At 38.0% G+C, this 15515-nt stretch overlaps 1 protein-coding gene across 1 annotated transcript in view; it reads left to right on the top strand.

Annotated features, from left to right (window-relative positions):
* LOC129443167 (piezo-type mechanosensitive ion channel component 2) overlaps positions 1–15515 on the top strand; it is a 146674-nt gene that overhangs the window by 56798 nt on the left and 74361 nt on the right. The window contains exons 9-17 of the mRNA XM_073857068.1: positions 1724–1855; positions 2494–2529; positions 6129–6258; positions 7695–7873; positions 8673–8903; positions 9283–9397; positions 13010–13206; positions 13322–13470; positions 13564–13737. Of these exons, the coding sequence (XP_073713169.1) occupies positions 1724–1855; positions 2494–2529; positions 6129–6258; positions 7695–7873; positions 8673–8903; positions 9283–9397; positions 13010–13206; positions 13322–13470; positions 13564–13737 (1343 nt within the window). The remainder of the gene's footprint in view (positions 1–1723; positions 1856–2493; positions 2530–6128; positions 6259–7694; positions 7874–8672; positions 8904–9282; positions 9398–13009; positions 13207–13321; positions 13471–13563; positions 13738–15515) is intronic.

Below are 15515 nucleotides of genomic sequence, written 5' to 3'. Positions count from 1 at the left end.
AAATAATGTATTGGAGTAGTTTAATTGTATAATTTACTGCCGTACATGCAGTATGTTTCTGTGTAGGTAGGTATTGCATATGAGTAGCATAAAAATCTGGGTTTATATTTTATTACACAGATATTATTGTGTCTCTACATTCGTATCAGTTGTACACCTAAACATTGATTTCATTGCTATAAAACTCGCTATACACTCTTTGTTTCAAAAATCATAAAAAAATATATGGGTGATTCTCACGAAAACTTGGTTTTAAAAATGTCAAGCATGAAAATGTAAAAATTGCTTAAATTTACTTTTTTTCCCACCAGACATTGAAAAACAAAGTCTGGAGTAAATGGGAACATTAATTTATAAACTTTTACTTATCATTGAACACTTTTTGTAACATAATTTAAAAAATTAGTCCTAAAAAATCTCATTACCGCAACAGTCAGAAAACATCAACACTTTTCAAAATGTGTCAATTTTCAAAATGACATGACAAACCTGAAAGAACATAATTTGAAGATTCTGCACATGCATTTAAAATCAAAGTATTATGCTTCTATTAATTAAATTAACATTTAAAAAGCATCTGTTGCGGTAATGATAATCAAAATGTCGTGTAAGCATTCTGACAAGACAATATTTCAAATTAACTGTAAAAAAAATGATCTTACCTGGTAGCCATCTTGAAGTAACTGGTCCATGTGCTTGGTCACTCAAAATCAAACTTTATTAAAATTCTGTATGTGTGCTTAAACTGTTCTCAAAAAGTGTTGCGGAGGATGAGAACATCAGGCATGGACACATCATTTTCCTAATTTTTCTTCATTATTATTATACATGAATATTCAGTAAATATTTTTTCTGTCATCTAAAGTAGTCTAGCAAAACATCCATTTATTTATTTTTTCTTAATATTTTTGTGTTAATTTGATTAAATTACAACATAACGCATGTTCAAACACAGCCAGACACATTGCGGTAATGAGAATTTCAGCAGAAAATGAGATAAAATTTCCAATTATAAATTCTTATGTTGAAATCACACATTGTGCAAGATAGAACACAGTATTGTGTTAATTCTGATGCTTTTTGATGTTACTATATTACACATTTTAAAGCTAAAATCATTAGTGCCGTGGTGTTTCAATGGTTTCGTGAGAATCACCCATATATATTTCGATTGGTAACACTTTGTACAGCTTTCACTTTTTACAGTGTATAAGAGTTAAAAACAGAACTGTCTTTTTATACAAGTAATCCTGTTGAAGGAGGAATTTGAGGAATGTTTGAGGACTCATAATTTATACCTTTTCACCTGCACGCATTACAGATCAAAGCTATTTTTTAAACACCAACGCCTTTAATCTCCCTAAATCATTTCTTACCCTCCGACCATCTGCCCTTCACGCCGCAGTGCCCAGGTTTATATACCGGGTCAATACACGGCCTCTTTAAAACCCTACATGTGTGAGCTTATTGATTCATTAGCTTTAAAGTTTGATTATTGTGTGACATGACGGTCATGATGACAGCGTAAATCTGAGACCATGAAAAGAGACTTCAAAGAAAGATCAATGTTGGATCATAAACACTGGTCATGAAGTCACTCGATCAAATGATTTGTGCATTGTCCTATCGCACGAAGTCGCTCTGTTAAGCATCTTTATTATATCCTGGATATGCTACATGATGCATGTAATATAATTAAATTCTCGCTGTTATATTCCTTCAGGATGAGTGTGAGGAAGATGAGGTGAACGAGGAAAATGAGGAAAACGAGGTTGTGGGCAATAATGTCCCTCACACATCCGACAGAAAGCGTCTGCTTTGGTGGAAAGTCCGTCAGAAAACAGAGGAAAGAAATGTGAGGAGCATCAAGCCGTTTATCTGTCAACATCAATCTGTGTTACTTTATCTTCATCCAGGGAATTGGCATGGTGATGTGTAAATAATGTTGTTTGACGTCATACTGATTACAGGATCTTGTTTAATTACCTTTATCTTCAGGGTTATGTGTCATTCAGCGTTGAATTGAAAATGTGTTATATAATACAATTTAATAAACAGTAAAAGTAAATGGGAATGAAGTGTAAAGCAATTTAAAGCTGTTGTTTTTATTATCGCTTTGGATAAAAGTGTCTGCTAGATGCCTAAGTGTAAATATTTGTGGATTTGTTTTAATATGAATTACTCATTTAGCAAATGCTTTTATCCAACGCTACATGCAAGGCCATCAAGGATGTTGATGCAGGACCATCTAAGTGAAATCACATTCAAAGGGTGGTGATGTTTTCTGAAGCTATAGCGTCTATCTTAGCGCACTGCCCTCATCAGCATTACAGGATTTTTTCTAGGAGTGCCGGTCTCTATACGTGCCGCTGTGTTTTGCTCGACTCAGCACTGATGTTAGTGAACAGCATAATGTTATCGACCCTGTGATCTGCTCAATACATTCGCCTAACCTTGTCTGCTGTCTCTCTTTGTCTCGTTCTCTCTCTTTAGCTCATTTCCACTCAGGACGGTTACAGCACCTCCGAGGTTTGCGCTCAAGTGGTTTTGCCAAGTCTTATGCAACTCTGTGTTTGCAAATTTTAACTTGAGACAAATATAGTGTAATTGATTCTGGCTTTTTGTGGCTTGTGTTTGTGTGTGTGATGCTCTTGATTCAATGGCTTTTGGGTTAAATACTGTAGTAAATGAAGTCTTTGGGTCAGGCTCACAAATCCAGGTCATATTTTTAAAATCAAGCAAACACAATAAAATATCATTTAAATACTTATTTCTCATTACTGTAATTTTTATAGATTTTAAAGGGGACAAAGTATGTGAAATAAGTAAAAAGAAAATAAAGTATGCATGTGAAAGTCTAGCTCAAAATATCATATATATAATTTATTATACACTCTCAGAAATAAAGGCACAACAGCTGCCACTGGGACAGTACCCCTTCAAAAAGGTACACCTTTGTACCCAAAGAGGGCATATTAGTACTTTGAACCGCCAAAATGTACCTTTAAAGGAACATATTTGTACCTAAATGGTACATATTAGGACCTTTTTTAAAGGGTACTGCCCCAGTGACAGCTTCGTACCTTTATTTTTTGACAGTGTAACATGTTAAAATCACCACTTTGTAGGTGTGAGCAAAAATGTGCCATTTTTAAAATACAAATGAGCTGATCTCATTTTCTAGGTTGATAGAAGCACTGGGGACCCCATTAATGGCAGTTGAATATGGAAAAGTCAGATTTTCATCATATGTCCACTTTCAAATAAAATTGTTTGCATTTGAGATATTAATGAATTTTATCTTTTGCATTACGGTACTGAGAATTGACAAATCACAATGCAATAATGTTTAATAAAAAATTATATGTAATAATATTTTTAAATTAAATATGACATAATATATATGTTGGTTCAAATTTTAAATCTATAACATGAATCAGTATACAATTTAACATGCTTAACGTAAAATTAAGCATTAAACCCTTACAATGTGCAACAGGCAAGAGTTATAGTATAGTATAGTATAGTATAGTATAGTATAGTATAGTATAGTATTTTTCATATTAGTATTTAAAGAAATACTATTTTATCAAAATGGGATATCCTGATATTTCCAGCTTCCAATATAGGGCTTGGGCGCCGCGTTGCATTCTGGGACGTCGAGGCCGTGTTGGTGGCCTCGCGAATGTAAACATACAGCAAGTTGAACGAGGAGAAGCGGCGGAGTTGGGAGAATTAAAAGAAAGAAAAAAGATGTTAAAATCCGGAAAAGGATGTGGAATTTACTGGGATACGTTAAACAGGGAAGCAGGGACCGGTATGTGGACAAAATCGGAACTATTAACGGTTAGGATCCATATGAAAAAAGAGTTAATAAAGAGCCTTTTAAGATAACAGCGTGGTTGTTGTGAGAGCACGATTTCACGCCAATCTGTAAGCAAAGTCACGTATGACCTAGCTTCACAAGTAGCTTAGTTAATGCAGCAGTTTTTGCTGTCAGCAGAGGGATAGCAACAGAAAGATGAATGTTGAAATTTTCCCGTATTTTGGGCGAGTAAACCGGGACAGTTCCCTTATGTTCAATGTTGACTTAAGCTATATAAATTAATATTCAGATGTTATACTTCACTGTCGTATATATAAATGTCATTTATATGTCATGTATACACATTACTGAGGGGTTGAGGTTAATGTTTGGTTTCCGATATTGAATAAAACATAATGAAGTTTTCTGTAATCTGTCATTTTTAATGTAAATTACTTTTAATGTGAACTTTATTATTAATACAGCAACGGTTTACCATGGTTGAAAAAATAACGACAAATTAATTAAATTAAGACACACAATTGAGAGAAAGTATGTCTATAAACAGAGCGCAGCATGGAGCGCAGCAGTAAAGGAGGCAACCAACATGGCCGCCACGACAAGTAATGACGTCACGACGCCCAAGCCCTATTGCTCAAAACTATATTATTGGCTATTAACAATATGCTCACCAAAAGTTGTGCATATCTTGACTTTAATTTGTTACAACTGATACTTTTGATGTGTTGGTCACATTTAAATAGCTTGTCAATTTAAATAGCACCAATAAAAATGCATATTATGCCCAGAGGTTGCATTAAAGGGGTCATAGAGTGAAAAACTTTATCCATGTTTAAGTGCTATAATTGGGTCCCCAGTGCTTCTATTAACCTAGAAAATGTGAAAAGGATCAACCCAGTAACATAGTTTTGGTAAACCATTCTCTGCAAACCTGTGAAAAAATTGGTTATTTAGATTTCGCCTGTACTAACACGGTCTCACACCCGTGGCGTCAATATTTGACGACACTTGACCATGCGTCAATATGTTGACGCGGAGGGTATACCTTTCGCGTCATTTTTTGACGAACTGGGGACTTCAATACTATTAGGTACGCGAAATTAAACAGTTGTCGCCTGGCATTGGGGTTAGGGAAAGGTTTGGGTAGGGATGTCATTATGTAAATCTAACCCTAAACCGACGCGAAAATGGTAGAAAATGGTAAGAAAATAGGAAAGATAATGCAACGGACTTAATAGTATTGAAGTCCCCAGTTCGTCAAAAAATGACGCGAAAGGTATACCCTCCGCGTCAACATATTGACGCATGGTCAAGTGTCGTCAAATATTGACGCCATGGGGTGAGACTGGGTTGCCTGTACACGTGCTGGGTTAAAAATTACTCTGTTCTGGGTTCAAAATGACCCAATGTTGGGTTGTTGTTATCCAACCATGGGGTATAATAACCCACAGTTGGGTTAAAATAACCCAGCATTGGGTCAATTTTTAACTCAGCACGTGTTCTGTCCAGTATTTACCCCATTATGGGTCAAAAATAACCCAGCCATTTTTAGAGTGGAGGTAGTGAGTCTTATTACAATAATACCCCCCCTTAAAGGCAGGGTCCATGATCTCTGAAAGCCAATGTTGACATTTGAAATTACCTAAACAAACATGCCCATACCCCAGTAGAATCTGGACCATCTTTTGATAGACCCGCCCCACACATACGCAACCCAGGCAATAATGTTGATCATTGGACACCTTACTGCTGATTGGCTCCAAGTGTGTTTTGGTAGTCGGACCAACTCCCTTTTCCAAAGTGTTTTTCAGAAATCGTGCACTCCGCCTTTAATCTGAACTATCCTACCATAGCACGGCCATTTAGTGCAGAGAGAAAGAGAGTGAAAAGATAACAATTTACAACACAATTTAGTTTTAATTTCAACAAACCACCATTATGGTGATCAGTGTTTGCATTTCATCAGCTCATTTGCATTTTAAAGGACACACCCAAAAACTGCACATTTTTGCTCGCACCTACAAAGTGGCAATTTTAACATACTATAGTAAATTATCTGTGAAATATTTTGAGCTAAAACTTCACATATGTACTCTGGGGACACTAAAGACTTATTTTACATCGTGAAAAAAATCTCATAATATGACCCCTTTAACAATGTAAGATGGCACTGATAAGTACTGCATGCTTCTGCATGTTATACAAGTTTATAATTATGTATATCATGTAAGTTTTATGTACAGAGGTCCTCTACTGTGACCTTTCCTTTTGTGTAATTCTTGTGTTTGTGCTTATTTTAAAGATGGTTATGGTCACCTCCAACGGGACATCTTTTGACTACGTGTCTGCAGTGCCTATTGAGAATGGACCGATGAGTCTTGACAGATACTCCACACCACAGTATAAAGTGGAACAACCTATAGAGTCCGAGGGTACGAGATTCATTAATATCTTTATTTTGAAACTAGTCTTTTGGCTTTTAGTATGAATATGTAAGCCTTAGGGATATCTATAAACTAGTATGCAGTCGGAGCAGATGGTGTAGTGAGCAGCGCTCCGACATATGGTGCAAACGCACTTCCGGCGACCCGAGTTCGATTCGCGGCTCGAGGTCCTTTGCCGATCCCATACCCCTCTCTCCACCTTCTACACTGTAAAAAATACTCTGCTGCCTTAAAGCAACACTATGTAGTTTTTCTTACCTTAAAATAATGTCTCTAAAATTATTTCAGTGATAGAACCACTTTTAACTGGACAAATTGTACTGTTGCTGCAACCTGAGCAGCCTCCTAGCTGCTACAAGCACACTCTGAAAATGGCGGTGGAGGGTAGAGCACACAGCCCCGCCCCTCCCCCTGCCCACAGAAGACTGTCTGATACCAGGCACTGTTGCGCTTTTCAACCACATGGGGGAGCTGTAAGTCATTTTTACACAAAACTACATAGTGTTGCTTTAAAATTTCAACTCGGATTTACAAGTAATTTCAACTTACTATTATTTATCTTGACTAGAGATGAGTTGTTATAACTACAGGTGAGTTGTAGTGCACCTTGACACTTAACAAAAATTCAATTTGGAAGTTGTAAACGTTATAAACTTAAAGCCTCTAATTTCCGCCAATACGGAGCAATGATTTTAATGACATCGTTCTGCACTTTAGCTTCTTATGAGATTCCAAGCTGTGAAGTTAACTGTGCACTATTAGCTATTTCAGAAGGGGAAGAACTACTCAATATGTCCCACAACTTCCTGTATCAGTGGAAAAAACATTACAAAAGCTGTGCATTTTAGGGCACTTCTGTGGGTCTTTAAATAATAAAACACATCAACATGACAAGCGACTAACAAAGTAATTTTTTTTTTTGTATTTACCTTAAAGGCGGAGTCCATGATGTTTGAAAGCCAATGTTGATATTTGAAATCACCTAAACAAACACGCCCCTACCCCAATAGAATCTGGACCTTCTGTTGATAGACCCGCCCCACACATACGCAAACCGGCATTTGATTTGATTTGATTGGCTATAAGTGTGTTTTGGTAGTCGGCCCGTCTCCTTTTCCAACGCGTTTTTCAAACATCGTTGACTCCGCCTTTAACAGCCTCAGTTTGAGTTCTCATTTGTCCTGTTAGATTGCATTTACATTTTTTCAAAGCCTCATGCATTCAACCAATATGATTTATCAGCATGGGTGTTCTCTTGGGATCGATCTCATGAACTGTGCATTGCTTTTGGGTTGCTTAGTCTATACACCATTTAATGCATTATCCAAAATGTAATGACGATACAAATGATTTCAGTTTTGGCCAAGATTTCTCTTTCCAGTGCATCGCTACCAAATGAAACACTGTGTTATTGACCCACACAGAGAAGACAGTTGTGTATACAGACGAGGTCCTGGACACACATCAGGATGAGGAGGAAGAGGAGGAGGAGGAAGAGAAGACAGAGGAGGAGGAAGAGGGGGGTGGACCACCGAAAGCTCTTGTAAAAATCTTTAAGTTCATCATGAAGCAAAGCTACATCTGTGCACTGATCGCTATGATGGTGAGAGAGTTCATCCAAAATGAATTGACATTGTCTCATGCCATTCCAAACGTATTATTCACTTGCTTACATAAGTATCCTGTGCCAAGGACAAACAAATCCCTTTTAAAGGGCACCTATTATGCTCATTCTTTACAAGGTGTGCCCAAAATGTGTCTGTAAAGTTTCAGCTCAAAATACCTCACAGATGATTTATTATAGCATGATCAAAATGTCCCTATTTTGGTGGGAGCAAAAATGCACTGATTTCCTGTCTGTACCTTTAAATGCAAATGAGCTACCATAAGTCAAAAACAGATCTGATTCCTGTGAATACAGTCTGAGACAATAGTGTCTCACTATTGAGATATGGGGGACAGTGTACAAATCGTTGAGAGCAAAAACTACGGTAATTAAGGACTGTGAGTCAGTGGGTGTGGGCGGGGCTATATCAGTGTGACATCACATTGATGATAGAATCAAAACAGCATGTTAAATGAGACTACTTGGGTTTAATGGGGGGAAAAAATGAAGGAGTGGGTGGATTTTTTTCTCATTGTAGTGATGTTTGGACATAATAAACACACATTAATTTCCAATCACCTTGTGGATAATAGATGCCCTTTAAGGTTTCACATAAGAGTACGATAGGTTTTTGTGAGTACCTCTTTTCTGTTAGGAATGGCACGTGATTTAGAAAATGCACAGTACATTCAAGCACACACCAGTTTGTGTGTTAGAAAATGGTTCAACAATATAGATATGAAATAAAGATATAAAACTGTGAATCTTAGGTTATGTTTCTTTGTTTATTTGCAAGGCGTGGAGTATAACATACATCAGCTGGCCGACGTTTGTATTTTTGCTCTGGTCGTGCACTCTGTGGATGGTGCGAGACCGGAGGAAGTACGCCATGCTGACCTCACCCTTTATGGTGGCGTATGGAAACTTTCTGCTCGTGCTTCAGTACATCTGGAGTTTTGAGCAGATACAACCAGTGCCTGGATTCTTCCGGAAAATGAACGTGCCCTGCAGAGAAATAGGCGCCAAGGTAACATTTAGTGATAGACATAGGCTTAGGTCAATTAAAGGCGGGATGCATGATCTCTGAAAGCCAATGTTGATATTTGAAGTCACCTAAACAATCACCCCCCTAACCCAATAGAATCTGAACCTTCTTTTGAGAGACCCGCCCCACACATAAGCAACCCAGGCAATGATGTCTGTTAGTAGACACGCCCCTTACTGCTGATTGGCTACAAGTGTGTTTTGGTACTCGGCCCAAGTGTTTTTCAAAAATCATGCACCCCGCCATTAAAATGGCTGAAATTTGCATATTGAGATTAGCATTAATGATGCGTACTTGTGTTTTATAGCAACTTTTTTTTTTTCGAAACAAATGTAATTTAATTAAATGTGTCCTTTGTCAGCTTCTTTGTCAACTCAGCTTCTGGCTGTTGCTCAGACAAACTCTGATGGAACGACAAGAGAAGTTAGAGGAAGACGCAACCCTGTCTGATGTGAAAGTAGAGGAGCAGAAGAAAGGTGGGACGTTTATTCATAAAATAAAGCCCTGTTCACACCGCCCTCAACTTTGACGCTGTGTGTCGCACGTCTTTTTCAATGAGTATGTTCCTAATTTTGGTTGTCCTAATAGCAACAAATGAGTGCAGTAACAAGCAGTGTTTCCATTAACCTTTAAATTTGCAAAATGACATTGCGAATTGAAAATACAGCCAATAGAAACACATCAATATTGCAAAAAAGTTTTTACGCTCGCATGAGGTGGTCTTTCAGGCAATTCGGAAAAGGTGTATACTCACTGCAATAGGAAAAGAAGTTTGTTTGCATTTTCAGGTCACCTAATGCAAGCAAGTCACATACTGTAATTTTTATTTGAAGATGAAGCGGTATGTACTAAAACCTCCCAGATACATGTCCGGATCATATGGAGGTTTTTTGAAGCCAATAATTGGCAGAGCCGGACAGTAACGGAGTACATTTACTTGAGTACAGTACTTAAGTACAATTTTGAGGGATCTGTACTTTACTCGAGTATTATTTTTGGGGAGTACTCATGACTTTACTCAAGTACATTTGAGAGGCAAATATTGTACTCTTTACTCCACTACATTTCTATCCATAACCGTGAGTACCCGTTACTTCTTATAAAAAAAAAGAAAAAAAGAAAAATCTCAGAAACCCTCGAATTGTTGTTTCCCTTTTCTCAAACGTGATTGGATTGTGCAGGCGCCACTGATTGGGACAGCCTATCAGCTATCACCTTCAGCTTTCCGCCAAAGTCCCAATAGTCAAATTTAGATAAGAGAAGAAACCATGGACGAAACAATGGATGAAGACACAGCAGACTATTTTAATTTTCTAAACAAGTTTAATGATAGTTTTCGCTTTAAATGTTTGCTGTGTTTACCAAAACAGAGCTTCATCACCGCTTACAAAAATTCTACCCCTTGAGAGCGGCGGGGGTCACTGGTGATCCCAGATTATTGTTGTTCAAAATTCATTACTCTTCAAAACATCACACTCTTACTTGATCTGGACAAACTCAGCATCACAAGACAGGTTTAAGACTCCAGCTTCGACATTTGACGACTGTTTGTTATTAAACTGGTTTGCAGTGACATTCATTTCTTAATTTATGCCAGGAGTGCAAAATAATTCACCTGAAACGTTAGTTTTTTTTTAAAGAAATCATTAAACATTTATTCTCGTCTTCTCCGGTTTATTTGTATTCAAATACATAAAATATACAGAATCCCCCAGGGCTATTAGTACATTGGTGCGCATATTTGAAGAAATAATGATTAATTATCACATGTTAGTAAAATATTTAGTCTTACAGAATAAGATTTCTATTTGTTTTCCACTGAATTATGCGATCTGAAGAGCTCAAAGAGCGAACGGAGTGAGATGTGTGTCTCCTCTTCCTGATTCGTGTCAAATTTGACCTCAGAGCTCTATCATTTGCTGTACAGCTGTCAATCATCTCACATGGTTCAATGTGCACTGTGGCAGTAGTAATGCAAAATTTAAAAATGTACTCTTGTACTCTTGATACTCAAGTACTTTTAAAAACAAGTACTTTTTACTTTTACTTGAGTAGACATCTGACTGGTTTACTTTTACTTGTACTTGAGTAAAATTTAGCAAGTGGTAACTGTACTCTTACTCAAGTAATGAACCTGTGTACTCTGTCCGCCTCTGATAATTGGCATAGCCTGTCGTTGCCATTTTGGCCGCACGTCACTGCGCATCACTCGCAAATAATTGAAAATGGGTAAAGAGGCAGGACGTGGGTGGAGCTGAGGTGGCTGGTTGCTGGTAGTGATAGCAGTGGCAGTTCACCCATCACTTCCGTGGCCAAGCTCTTAATTATGCAGAACTTTAAGGCTTAATATAATTTAAATGGATGAGTTACAAAAAATTTCACTCCCCTCACAGTTGTCATGAAGGGCAAAATTAGCTATAAAGACCAAAAAACTTTTTGTACCTGGCTGTAAACATATTATTTTTTACTGTAAAGTTGGGCGTTTTAAATAGGGGTCTAACTGGCTGTTCACACCAGATGCGGTAGAGGCATGACTTGTATTAAGTCAATGCAAAGACGCGATTAGGCATCCTGCGGCACGGTACGTTTGGTAGAGGTGGTGCGAATGGCACGGACTAACTAAGGGTGTTTTCAAATATACACTGTTTAGGTCGGCCCAAATGACGTGTCGCTCCGAGTACGGTTCGTTTGGGTCAGTGTGAACACAACAGCCGCACTAAACGGCCGCTCCAAGACTGCTCTAAACAGGTGGTCTCGGAGTGGCTGTCGCCGAACTCTGGGGCGACCCACCTGTGGTGTGAACACTGCTGGACCTCGGGCCGAACCAAATACAGGAAGTTCTTCACATGTTTAAGCCACTGGGCTTACGTTGTGATGTGATCCGGGTGTTATATTGTGGGTTAACAACAAACAAGCCAAACCTGGTCCGTTGCAGAGATTCGCTGTCTCCTTTACGTTTAAGCTGATGATTTTATAAATGCATAGCTGTCCTCCACACACAAATAGTGACATTACGGGCTTTTTAGCAAACGGCTCCGTGAGAAAGGCTTTAATAGAACAGCTACGCAATTTCGCGTTAAACAAAGAAACTTCGCAAAGACGTGCATCGTTTATCTCCACATCTTGATAGCTGCGTTCTCCCTGTCAGGCTGGTTGTTGTGGAAACTTGGGGGTGGTCATGAGACGGTAAGAGCTGTCAGAGACCAATGACAGCGGTGACCGTTGTCACGTGGTGTACGGTGCGGCATTTCGAGTACAGTAAAAATAATAATATGTGAACACGGACCGCACTAACTGAAAAATGATACAATGTATTTTGGTGCGCTCCGAGGCTGCACCACGGTGCGCACCAACATATGTGAAAACACCCTAAGCGAGCGGAGCGGAGTCGCAGAAGCCCTCCCATGACGCAAATTTCAGCGTAAATGTCTCAAATTACTAGAATTTCACGCGCGGCTTTCACACGCAAATGAAGCGAGTAAACTTAAAATGTTCAAACATCCAATTACGCGCAATTATGGTGTGAACACACCATAAGAGAATTGACTCCTCTAGCGGCCAGTTGATGAATTGCAGTTTAAGGTTGCCCCTCGGTCTGCTTTCAAGTATAAGAGACTTACTTGCCAATAATGTCTGGATAACACTCTCACATTTTTTGATTTAAAATAATCTACTGTTACCTCCAAAAAACACCTATACGTTGCTGCTCCTAAGTATAAGGGGCTTTCCTTGGCATTAGGGCTTGGATAATACTCTTACGTCTCATTTGGTTAAAAATAATGCCTAGTGCTGTGGATGTGATATTAGTAAACCTACTAACATCGGTCCACATGATGTTTGGGTTGACTTAGTGCGAGAAGAAAAACTAAGTTTCAGTCGCATATCATCGGTTAATGGAAACGCTGTCATCCTGCAATTGTCCTTTGTTGACATTTAGGAAATTTTGACACAAATATGTAATGGAAACGCAGCTAATATCAAGAGATGAATGACGTGAGCTCTTCTGCTTTACACCCATTGGTAGTCAGTCTCAAAAGTCGCTTAAAGTTACATTTTCTTTAACTGGTATTTTATAATCTGGCTTATAGATGAAGAAAAGGAGGAAGAGGAAGGAGATGAGAGTGACCTGATGCAGGTTATAGGGAAGCTGGTGATGGCTCTGTTGGTAAAATACTGGATCTACATCTGTGGAGGAATGTTCTTCTTCGTCAGCTTCGAGGGAGACATGGTCATGTACAAGATCGTCTATATGATGATGTTTCTGTTCTGCGTGGCTCTGTACCAGGTGCTGCTCTTCAGTGAGGGGCATGGCAATAAATATTTATTTTATCTAAAAAAACTAATTATAGAAGTATTACCTGTTTATTATTAACGTCTTTGACGTTGGGGTTATCTTTCAGGTCCATTATGAATGGTGGCGCAGAATCCTGAAGTATTTCTGGATGTCTGTTGTGGTCTACACGATGCTAGTGCTGATTTTAATCTACACCTGTCAGTTCGAGAACGCCATTGATACCTGGGCTAGCATGACGGGCCTGACACCAAAAATGTGAGTTTTAAAGACTTTAGATGGTAGATGGTTAGATTTGCATCAAGTATACATACAACCCCTGAGAGGTCTTTCTATCTCTCCATCATGCAGACTGAAAGATATCGGGCTGGTGAAGTACGGCCTGTCTGATTTGTTCACTCGTATCTTCATCCCCACGTCCTTTCTGCTGGTGTGCATTCTGCATCTACATTATTTTCACGATCATTTCCTGGAGCTGACTGATCTCCAAGCAGTGGTCAGCAAAGAGGACAGCACCGTTTACAGGTGGGTCAGCCCATTACTGTATGTTCTTGTGCTTGGTTTTGAAAAGTGTACTTTGTTGTCAGCCAAATATTGGTCTTGGGCCTAGTCCACAGGGACACAGGTATTTTTATAACCAGAGTTTTTCCTCCAAAAAAGTCGTGTCTACACATGGTTCAATTCAATTCAATTTTATTTATATAGCGCTTTTCACAATTGTTAATTGTTTCAAACCAGCTTTGCATTAATAGATGCAGGAAAAGCATAGAAAAGCGAGCGTAGTAATAATGTAACGTATACAGTAAAGTATTAAGTTAAGCCAATGGTGGTGGACTCTCCAGGGGATGAAAAAACTCCTAGGAGGAGAAAACCCCCTGAGAGAGAGACATATATTTATATATACAAATACTATAGGGTTATGTGAACTGGTAAGCCAATTAAACTGGTTCCGCCGGTGGTCACCGGTCAGGCATCGGCTGGGCATCTCGTTTAAGGACGATAGTCGGTTTAAAAGAAATCTCTGTCCTCATGAAAAAGCAAAAACACGCTATCAAGCGCTGTCAAGAGCATGTCACACCAGCAGGCGGCGATATAACCCAAATGGTAAAGCCACCTTGGCCAATCAGAAGCCTAACAAAAGTGATGTCGTAAAGCAAAAACCTCGGCTTTACTCTCTACACGACAACACTGCAACTGGCGTTTCTTAAAATCTTTACCCTGGCAGGGGTTTTCAAAAATGTTCGGTTTCAGTGTCCTGATACTGCGTTTTCATGTGGATGAACGGCCGAACCGTGTAAAAATGTCATGGTTATAAAAAAACCCGTGTTCGTGTGGACTAGGCCTTAAAGTGGACTTAATTTCATGAAAATAAACTAGTGCTGTCAAAGGATTAATCACATACAAAATAAAAGTTTGTGTTTGCATAATATATGTATGTGTGTGTACTGTGTGTATATATTATTTATATATACTGTAAATACACATTGAATTTATGAATTTAAGAAAAAGGTTATTTAGGTATTTTATATATATATATATATATATATATATATATATATATATATATATATATATATATATATATATATATATATATATATATGGAGAGTTTACACACATATATATATACATACACACACACACACACACACACGTTAATGTTTCTTATATATATATATTTTTTACACACAGTGCACACACATAAATTATTCAAAAAACGTTTATTTTGCATGTGATTAATCTTTTGACAGCGCTAAAATAAACTGATGCTAATTTATATCTAACGATATGGGGAAAAGATGTGACACTAAGATGTTTTATGATGTATAATGTATATTAATCCTTTTTTTATGAATTTTATTATGTTTTTAAGATATCAGCGGACATACAAGTAGATTGCAGTTTTTTATACACAGATATTTCAGTGACACATCTGTTTGTTAAATTTAAAGGAACAGTTCACCTTTCAAATGTCATTTATGTCATCATGTACTTACCCTCATATCATTTAGTTTCATATCATCATATCATTTAGTTTCTTTCACTTACCACATAAATAGATTGGGGTATTAGATCTAGAATTTATTTACATTTATGGTTATGCATTTGGCAGACGCTTTTATCCAAAGCGACATACAGTGTATCACAAGGTATACAGTATATGTTTTTATCAATATGTGTGTTCCCTAAATTCGAACCCATGAATCAAAGTTTTTTCCGGTAGCTCTTATAAATTTTGCAGATTTACTTCCCTTCATCTTTCCAAAGCACTTAGGCGCTCCCGTAGCGTCTGCCGTTGCTAA

The sequence above is a fragment of the Misgurnus anguillicaudatus genome, chromosome 2 (assembly GCF_027580225.2).
Source record: "Misgurnus anguillicaudatus chromosome 2, ASM2758022v2, whole genome shotgun sequence".
In the NCBI taxonomy this organism is placed as follows: domain Eukaryota; kingdom Metazoa; phylum Chordata; class Actinopteri; order Cypriniformes; family Cobitidae; genus Misgurnus; species Misgurnus anguillicaudatus.
The sequence above is the reverse complement of the archived record's forward strand: the minus strand, read 5'-3'. Positions and strand labels throughout refer to the sequence as shown.